The following is a 10,041-nucleotide window of genomic DNA, read 5'->3' as shown; positions in this document are numbered from 1 at the left end:
TTTCATTTGTTCCTGTTTATATTCAAATTCAGCACTTATCCTTATTCATCTATTTTTGTTTTTTGAATATTTAAAACATTAAAAACTATATAACAGGCGTACACAGTGTCTTGCCCCATTCCTGACTGAGCTTTTGTCATTGAGAACTAGTTTGCTGTAATTTCTCTTTCAGACAGTTTTCCAGTGAAGAAGTCATCACCAGACAGTAGAGATAAGGAAGGAAAACAAATCTATCTGCAAGAATTTACAAACTGTATGTGATGCTGCTGCTGCTGCTAAGTCGCTTCAGTCGTGTCTGACTCTGTGTGACCCCGTAGACGGCAGCCCACCAGGCTCCGCCATCCCTGGGATTCTCCAGGCAAGAACGATGAGACAGGATCACTTCAGGGTCTTTTTTTTAAGTATACAACATTTTATCTTTTTAATAAATTTATTTATTTTAGTTGGAGGCTAATTACTTTACAATATTGTGGTGGTTTCTGCCATACACTGACATGAATCCGCCACAGGTGTACATGTGTTCCCCATCCTGAACCCCCCTCCCACCTCCCTCCCCATCCCATCCCATCCCTCTGGGTCATCCCAGTGCACCAGCCCCTGTCTCATGCATGGAACCTGGACTGGAAATCCATATGAAAGTATACAACTTTTTAGAAAGGGGAATCTAAGCATTTACCTAGTGCCTACTACCTGTTGGGCACTGTGCTTGGTGCTCTCATTTAATCCTCACAACTCAGAAAGACAAGTATTGATATTCATTAGAAACAACAACAACAAAACTTTTATTGTGGAAAATTTCAAGTATACCCCAAAGTAGAGAGAGTAGTGCAAATAAACCTCCATGTATCCACCATCCGCTTCAGTTATCAACTGATGATCAGGCTTGTTTTGTCTATACTTACCTCCTCCTTCCCCCACCTCCTGGATGATTTTGATGCAAAAGATCCTGCCATTTCATCCATCAATATTTCAGCATGTATTGTTAAAAGATAAGGTCTCTACCAAAAAAATAAATAAATAAATAAAGCTTGGTGTTCCTATTTCTCTGGTTTTCACAAATATTTCTTAGTTTTAGTTTGTTCAGAGTCTAAGATCCTTATTTTACAATTTCAGTATTTTTCTTAAGTCTCCTGTTAGTCTATGGCTCCCACTCCACCTGTTTTTTTTTTCCCACTTACAACTTGAAGAAACCAAATCATGTGCCTTATAGAGCTTCAATCTGGCTTTTGCTTGAATGCATACACATACTGTCCTAACATGTTCTTTTGTCCCTTTCGTCACTCCAAATCTTTGTTGTGATGAGACAGAACGGAGGAGCGTACACTCGCCTGACACTTTTACTTCTGGTAAATTACAGAATAAATCTAAACACTGTCCAGTATGGTAGCCCCTTGCCACAAGTAGCTACTGAGCACTTGAAATGTGGCCAGTCCAAATTGATATACATTAGATAATCCAATAAAATATATATTTGATTTTAAAAAAAGTTTTAGTAGAAAAAAACAAAAGTAAAGTATCTCATTAATAATGATTTTTATGGGCTTCCTTGGTGGCTCAGTGGTAAAGAATCCACCTGCTAATGCAGGAGACATGGTTTCCATTCCTGATCCAGGAATATCCCACATGTTGTGAAAAAACTAAGCCCATGCGCCACAACTACTGAGCCTGTGCTCTAGAGCCTGGGAACTGCAACTACTGAGCCCACGTGCTGTAACTACTGAAGCCTGCATGCCCTAGAGCCTGTGCTTGGCAACAAAAGAAGCCACTGCAATGAGAAGCTCCTGCACCACAATTAAGAGAGTAGCCCCCAACTCGCTGCAACTAGAGAAAAGTCCACGTGGCAATTAAGACCCAGCACAGCCAAAAGTAATAAATAAAAAAATGCCAGTCGAGAGGTTACACCTTTAAAAAAATTTTTTATATTGGTAACACATTGAAATGGTAATACTTTGGATACATTGAGTTAAAATATAAAAATTAATTTCATTTATTTTTTTTCCCACTTTTAAAAATGTACCTGCTAGGGAATTCCCTGGCTGTCCAGTGGTTAGGACTCATGTTTTCACTGCCAAAGTCCTGGATTCAATCCCTGGTTGGGGAACTGAGAGCCTGCAAGTGGTGCAGCACCCGGCCAAAAAAAACCTCCATAAAAAAGAAGTAACAACCCAAAACACCTCTAAAAAAATGTAGCTACTAGAATACTCTAAATTATACATTTGACTCACATTGTTTCTATTGGGCAATGCTGCTCTGGAGGCTCATCCCTTTCAGGTTCAGTTTTTTGGTAAGACTACTTCATAGGAGGCCAAGTGTTTGCTTATCAGGAGGCTCAAAATGCCTGGTTGTTCCTTTTTGTGTTTTCTTTCTATTTTTGGTAATGTTGGCATTTATGACTGGTCATTGCCTAGATCTACTATTTCATTAAGGGCTGTAAAATGGTAACACCTTATATTGGCTGTAATTTCATGGAGGAAAGGCAGAGAAATGCTTAATTTTTTCCCCGTTATTTGCCAGTTTTGAAATAATGAGGTTTTCCCTAACATTCCTCCAAAGAGATCAATGAGTTTGTTGTTTTATATATCATTATGAACTCATGCATTTGAACATATTTAATATGTACAGTACTCTCCCCTAATCAATGAGGGATACATTCCAGGTCCCCTCAGTGGATGGCCTGAAATTAGAGATTTGATGACCCAGTTGGCTACTAAGTGACAAAAGGGCAGGTAGCATATACAGTGTGGAAAAGTTGGACAAAGGGATATGTCCTGGGCAGGACTGAGCAAAATTTTATCATGCTACTCAGGACAGTGTACAATTTAGAACTTATGAATTGTTTCTGGGATTTTCCATTTAATATTTTTGAATCAAGGTTGACCATGGGTGACTGAAACCACAGAAAGTGAAACTGCAGACTGGGGGTAGGATGGAGGGGAACTACTCTGTATTTGTTGCAGTTATCCTCATTGATGCTTAAAAGTGGCCTGTATTTATAGGGGCTTCTCCAAGTTGGCTACTGAATCTCTCTGACACAGCCCCACCAGCTTATATTGTGTGTATGTCCATACACCCTGCCAACTCTCACTGCAATCAACCATTTCTCAAAGGACCCTCAATTCTCTTTAGTGGGAAAAGGTATTTAGCATTCACAGTTTGGGAGTTGTTTAGTCACTAAATTGTGTCTGATTCTTCTGCGACCCCATGGACTGGGCCCCTCAGTCCATGAGATTTTCCAGGTAAGAATACTGGAGTGTGTTTCCTTCTCTAGGGGATCTTCCCGACCCAGGGATCAAATCTGTGTCTCCTGCATTAGCAGGTGGATTCTTTACGACTGAGCCAATGGGAAGAATGACCTTCATCCAGGAGAGAACCTCAGTTGGAAGCCAGTCCGCCCTTTAACTCCAGCCCAAATGCAAATACAAAGAGCTAAATACCTTGGAGTTGTTCTTCTTTGCTTTAATTTGGGCTCTTGGGGGCCCCTCGTTGCCTGTACTTCAGGCTCATCAGAGCTCTTTCATTTCAATCATTTCTCCAGGTCTGTTTCGGTTTTTGTGTGACCATTCCCACCTGCTGTCTGAGATGACATCCTAAAAAACAAAAGTTCAGCAAAACTGTTAACACTGGTTTTAACTTTTCCGGTGGGGAATGGGAGAAAGGGTTGGTTTGGGATGACAAGAACCTCTATTTCTGAAATGTTGAGATTCTTTTTTTAAAAACAAAGTGTATTTTTTTATGATTAAAAAAATAAATAAATAATAGGGCTCCCTTGGTGGCTAAGTGGTTAAGAATCCACTGGCCAATGCAGAAGACATGGGTTTGATCCCTGGGCCGGGTAGACCCCACATGCCTGTGCGCCACAACTATTGAGCCTATGCTCTAGAGCTCAGGAGCCGAGAATACTGAGCCCACACGCCACAACTACTGAAGCCCGCATGCTGTAGAGCCCATGCTCTGCAACGAGAGGCACCGAAGTAAGAAGCCCACACACTGCAAAAAGTGGCCCCTGCTTGTTGCATCTAGAGAAAGCCCACGCAGCAAGACCCAGCATAGCCAAAAATAAATTTAAAAATATATATTTTTAAAACTAATAAATAAAGTGGAAAAATTGAGAACACCGTTCTCTGATTTCCTTGTCTTCAGGATATATTCCAAACTTCATTTGGTACTTACCAACAATAGACTCCTGATACGAAGAACCAACTCACTGGAAAAGACCCTGATGCTGGGAAACATTGAAGGTGGGAGGAGGAGGAGAAGGGGGCAACAGAGGATGAGATGGTTGGATGGCATCACTGACACAATGGACATGACTTTGAGTAAGCTCTGGGAATTGGTGATGGACAAGGAAGCCTGGTGTGCTGCAGTCCATGGAGTCGAAGAGTCGGACATGACTGAGCAACTGAACAATGGGCTCTCATCTCACATCTGACAGTACTGGATTTCTCTGTTCCCACAAATGACTCTTTCCCCACCTGCCAGGTCACAGAGCTTGCAGGACCCCTTCCTCCCCATACTTTAAGACCCCACTCAAGTACATCATCTCCATGGCCCCTTCCATCGTCTCTGCCTAGGTGTTCTCAGAGTTCACTATAAGACTGAAAACCACTAAGAGCATTCTGATCACAAACGGAGTTGGTACAAGGAATCTTTGGGAGGGCTGGAGGAACGTGTCAAGGACTACACCAGAACCACTGGATTTAAGAACAGTCTGTTGAGGTTGTCATCCAGCACTACTGCATCTCATTACTCACAAAGCTAAAGACCCACTGTTGAAAGGCTGATTGAGTCACTCCAACTGTCCAGCATGTCTCCTTAACCTTATCAGCAGCCTGTAAAGCAGGAAGACACCTCTCCCTCATTCTGCCTTCCAAACCTACCCACGATTTAGAATTCTAGCTGCAAGGGAGTCTAGTAATATTCAGGTTTCTAGCCTCTGCAATGAAGAAATGAATTAAAACATGCAGGATGGAAACTGAGTGCCAACTGATAGTACCCAACAGAGATACTGCTGTAAGAAGTAAGAGCAGGAGAATAGCAGAGTGGTCATAACTACAAGCCTTGACTATTGGGGCAAGCAAGTTTGGACTTGATGCTAAAACGTAACAGAAAAACATGAGGTCTGGAGAGAAAAGTGACATAATAAAAGTACTGTTTCTGAAAAAATACTCCTAAAGATAAAGGGTTAGCTATGATGAAGCTTCTGTAGTCCACCAAGGTCAAAGGCAGTGTAAAAGTTTTCTAGGCCACCATAGACTAGGTACAGAAGGATCTGAGAACCATCACAATATATGTCTATGAATTGAGCAGCTGGGATAGAACTTCAAATTGTCTTCTGAGTCTCACTGAAAGAGACTTCCCTGAAATCTTCTAGTCTGTTTCAGTTCATAGAGACTATAAACTGGCCTAAAGTTATCTATAGGGTACTGATCATCAACAACACTTAAAAAAAAAAACTGACAACAGTAATGTTTTAGGAAAATACATAAGGACACAAAGTACTTCAATTTTCTCCTTTCCTCAACAGGTTTATTGCCTTTTAAGAAAATTTTTGTAAAATATAAATACAAAGGCAGAGAATTTACTTACAAAGTTAAAACACAGGTTTCATACATAAACACACACTTCAGAAAATTTTAGTTTTATGTACAATTTCAAGCAACCTCAACATATTATGTTAGTTTTCAATATTTTACAGGGTACAGAAAAAAATAGCTCAAAGTCTTCTTTAAATAAGAGCATAAAATGTTTAAACATATAAACAATCCGGTTTGATGCGTGAAAACTAATTTCACAGCTTTTAAATTAGGATACAAAAGTTTCATACAATTAGTTGTTGTGTGTGGATATGGTTTGAATTTACATTACATACTACTGGATCAACTCCAATAGCATTGACCTGGCCCGAGCAGGTACACTGTAAACAAAACATAAAGTTACAACATTGCCAAGCGCCTTCCCCGAATTCAACCCCCCAAACCAACCACACGGTTCTGACCACACTCTCAACAGTTACGGCCTCTGTCATGGGAGCTTTACATGAAATTAAGTCAAAGTGTGGAGCTCCTTTTCCTTGTTTTTTTTTTCTCCTTAAAAAAGAAAAGAAACAAATGTTCCGAGTAAAAACAAACATATCCCAAAGCATGTGTGCACTGAAAAGTAAAGAAACATTTTTAACAACTTCATAAAAACTGACTTAAAAGTTTAAAAAGAAAAAAAAATGCATTTCTGAGTCCTTCCGACTGGAGTCATGTCTCTTATATAAAGAAGAGATATTTTCATATGTAATAGTGTCCCTTCTTTACAGAAATAGTCGTATTATGACACATATGCACAAGGATAAACACTATGACACACTGTACATGGCGGGCCCTGGCGAGCTCACCAGCAGTCGTCTGAGCCCATGTCGCTGGGGTGGAGCCACTCCATGGATGAGCCCAGCAGAGTCTGAAGCTCGTTCGTGAACTCCACCAGATCTAAGAGCTCCTTGCTTTCAGGGTTAAAGGCTTCTAGGTCTTTGGAGCAAGAGAATAAGAGGCTTGCTGACACTTGCCGGTAGAACTCAGCCTCTGCAATGGTGACAATTTCCACGTTTGGGAAATTGCAGCGGAATATGCGGGAGGACATTTTCAGTTTCTTGAGCACATCTGAAAGCAATAGCCAGTTCCGAGGCCTGCACCAGAGAAAGACAGTGGTTTGAGTTTCTGGCAAAATTAAAAGCTCTCCCAACTATGAACTACCTGTCTCCTGGCGCTAACAAGGGTCAGTTTCTTCTGCTTTGATTACTTTGCTCACTCCACTTCTCACTAAGATCTACTTCTAGCAGGGAACTCTGGACCCATCTGCATGTATTAAGAGACCATCTAGAACAGATCAGCCAATTTAGACCTAAGTGGGAGCAGCACCCATGAATGAGCCTCGTCACAGGCCGCCCTGGCACCTCTGGAACTGATGGACACATCCCAGGCAAAGGCTTGGTCCCTCGGCTCCAGCCACAACTCAGGTCACCTTGTCCAAGTGAGTCCCCCCCCCCCTTCTAGTCACGAGGGAAAACTAGTCTGTTTGTGAACCCAAGGCAGATGGCAAACAACTCTGTGATCTCTCCTCTCTTCCGACCCTCATGGAGAGAGCATGAGAAACAGATAAGGTTGCCTGTCTTTCCTTTCCCATACCTCCAACCTGCCCCCTCAGTGTTGCTGCGAGTGAGGCTTTCTTGAAGGAAGGAGGTACAATCCTTCCCTGCTGTCCCTTGCCATGCTTCATGAGCTCTATTCCTAAGAGACCGTCACCACGAGGACAGACACATTCCCAGGCTCACATTCCAAGGAGGATGCTACTCCTTAAGCAAGGGGTCAACACACAGCAGAGCAAGGTCTCCTGACGTGTTCACCCGGGAGGACTGGGTACAGTGGCACAGTGGCCTGACCAATGGGGGCAAGACTCGATCTGACCCAGTCCGGGGACGCAGAAGATTCCAGGTGCCACATACGGCTTTCCCTAATCTTACACAAGGAGAAGTTATATCAGTGTCATCCAGTGGACCCTGTGTGCCTTGGAAGGCCCCTACAGTCGTCCTTTGTGGGGGGCTCTAGGGTGTATTCCGATGACGGCGGTTTGCTGGGATCCCCACCCCACCCCCCCCTTTCCTGCCCAAGTTCTACTGCAGTATGTGAAGCTGGTGGACACTTGGTGAGGAATCCACTCACCCCCTACCCCTCGACCCTCATCTGCTGCTTCTCAACCTCACGCCGGGGATGCTCACCCTTGAGCGACGGACACTTGGACATTATAACACGGCAAGAGGGGGCTATCTGAGAATTCGAATTCGAACACATCGCTACAGGTGTCGTCATCATCGTCCTCGTCCTCTGGTCCAGGGGGGTTTGCTAAAATGTCATAACCACTTTCATCATCCGGTTCTAAGGGAGGGCAAACGAGAGAGAGAGGGATTGGTTAAGCCAGAGCAAGATTCCAGCTGTTCTCCAAACAGGAAGTCTTTCCCACGTCAGCCCTGCTCATGGCACCTGCCCCAAGCCTTCATCCACACTAGAGAAAAGTTCTGTAACTCATGCACATCCTCCTCGCCCCACTGAAACGAACAAGGCTGCTCACCACACACAGAGCTGCCATAGAACTCCCAGGAGCTACCGCTGTGGCTGTTGCTATTGCTATTGCTGCTGCTGTCATCATCATCACGACCCTGTAGGTCGTTTAAATAATCTGGAAAGAGAGAGGGAAACAAGGTTAACACCTGCTGTTGAGAGGCAAATGCTGGTGGAGGTCAGGAGAATCTCAAGCTGGGGCTGGCAGGTTATCTCCAGACAAGTCCCTCTGCACACGCCTCCAGGTATCTAACTAAAAGCTGCATATGCATCTACCCGCCTTCCCAAGTGACAGTCCGCCTCACTGCCCCTGCCTGCCAAACAAAAGCTAGGCCTGGCCAGCTCAGAATTTTCCAGCCATCCCATGCAACACTCAAGTATGTATCTGTCTGACAGACTAATGTTATGCCAACTTTCCCAGTAAGTGTAATTTAGAGTAAATGAGGTGGGGTGGGGGTGGGGGGAACCTGGCCCATCTAGATGCCTGAACCAGACCATTTCGTGATCTCTGTCATACCTGTTAAGAACTTTTCCATAAGTTCGCTGTGGGTCATTTTCATGATGGTTCTACCTGAGTACGTGGCCAGGGTGGGGTCAGCACCATAGGAGAGGAGCAAGCGGACAATTTCCAAATGATCATTCTCGACGGCATCGTGGAGAGGCCTAGGAGAGGCGCGGGGGATTGATTATACCTGTGGACATGATGTTTGCCTCTAACGACACAAAGGCAAAATGGAGTGTGTGTGGTCAAGCTGTTGTTTCACCAAGGAGGGGAGTGTACAGTCACTGCCGTTCCACATGGCCAAACTGAGGCACTGTGACTGGCCCACTGTCAAATGATGAATCACTCTATTATTATTTCTACACTTAACCCCTTATAGGACTGATGAAGAGACTATCTCAGACCTAATTCTCGAATGCAAATCTCTCTTAATCCACTTAGCCTAAGGAGGAACTCAGGCCATGATGAAAACTTTCCCAATGAACTTAAATAGTTAGACTGTAGGAAGATAACTTATGGGGGGAAAAAATTCCAACATCATGGAAGCCAACATGACAAGCAACTGTTTATACCATTTAAAGAAAAAAAAAAAACAAAGATTGCCATTTCTAATAGAAACCAGGGGCAAAGTAGAACCTCTCCTGAAACCAACCTGGAGATCAATGATCAACCCTCTGGCTCAGAAGCAGTCGGCAGGCAGGGTGAGTTCTCAGGAGGATACAGAGTCCTTCCTGTGTCTACTGGGATTGGGAACACGGCCCACAGTCCCATCTGGAAAGAATGCTTTTTGGAAACCATGAACCACCAAATACATTTCAGTTTTGCTCATTTTATGACTGTCAGGAAAGCCCTAGTGCCCCGCCTCCTGGTAGCATCCCAGGCACAAACCAGAAGATGCTTTGGCTGACTCAGACCTGAGCCTCTGGCCAATAAACCAAGGTCAAGGACAGAGTGGGGGCCGGGGGTGTGGGTGACCATGGCAGATCCTCAAAAGCCACTGGCTGCTGGCCCTGTCTGTACTCCAGGGACTTTCAATGTACGTGTACTTTAAATACAGTGATTGAACAGATGCTGGTAAAGAGTCCAGGGTTGTAAAAGGCAACACCCCTCATTATCCATGCAGGCTCAACAATTTCGAGGATTTCTGTCCATGAGAGCATCACTAAGTTTTCAAGTTCTATGTAAATTTCCCAGAAAGATGTTTGATTCCACCAGTGTGCTTACATGGTGCTCACACGCCATCTTTCCTCCTGGGGTTCCCCACCACTCACCTGGTCCCATCCTGGGCACTGCAGTTGACATCAGCGCCATATTCAAGGAGGTGTCGTACAATATTGAGCCATCCCCTTGCACAAGCTTCATGCAGGGCACAGTAACCCGCGTTGTCTCGATGGTTCACATCACAAATCTTATTCTCCAAGCAGTACAAGACTACTTCCT

General features: G+C 43.9%; 1 protein-coding gene across 14 annotated transcripts in view; it reads right to left on the bottom strand.

The window, feature by feature from the left end:
- Positions 1-754: 754 nt before the first annotated feature.
- Positions 755-10,041, bottom strand: part of BCOR (BCL6 corepressor) — a 120,526-nt gene continuing 111,239 nt past the window's right edge. For 13 of the 14 annotated variants that reach the window (XM_081567480.1, XM_081567489.1, XM_081567477.1 and 10 more), the window contains 5 exons: positions 9,873-10,039; positions 8,617-8,762; positions 8,110-8,217; positions 7,760-7,916; positions 5,505-6,670 (listed from right to left, as the gene is read on the bottom strand). In XM_081567480.1, the coding sequence (XP_081423606.1) occupies positions 6,379-6,670; positions 7,760-7,916; positions 8,110-8,217; positions 8,617-8,762; positions 9,873-10,039 (870 nt within the window). In that variant the 3' untranslated portion in view covers positions 5,505-6,378. Of the gene's footprint in view, positions 999-3,434; positions 3,588-5,504; positions 6,671-7,759; positions 7,917-8,109; positions 8,218-8,616; positions 8,763-9,872; positions 10,040-10,041 lie in introns of those variants that run through there. The other variant, XM_081567475.1, reaches the window with a different exon arrangement.

Source organism: Giraffa tippelskirchi, chromosome X, assembly GCF_054371585.1.
Source record: "Giraffa tippelskirchi isolate mGirTip1 chromosome X, T2T-mGirTip1v1.2.pri, whole genome shotgun sequence".
NCBI classification, from domain to species: domain Eukaryota; kingdom Metazoa; phylum Chordata; class Mammalia; order Artiodactyla; family Giraffidae; genus Giraffa; species Giraffa tippelskirchi.
Note: the sequence above shows the minus strand (reverse complement) of the source record. Positions and strands in the feature narration are given on the sequence as shown.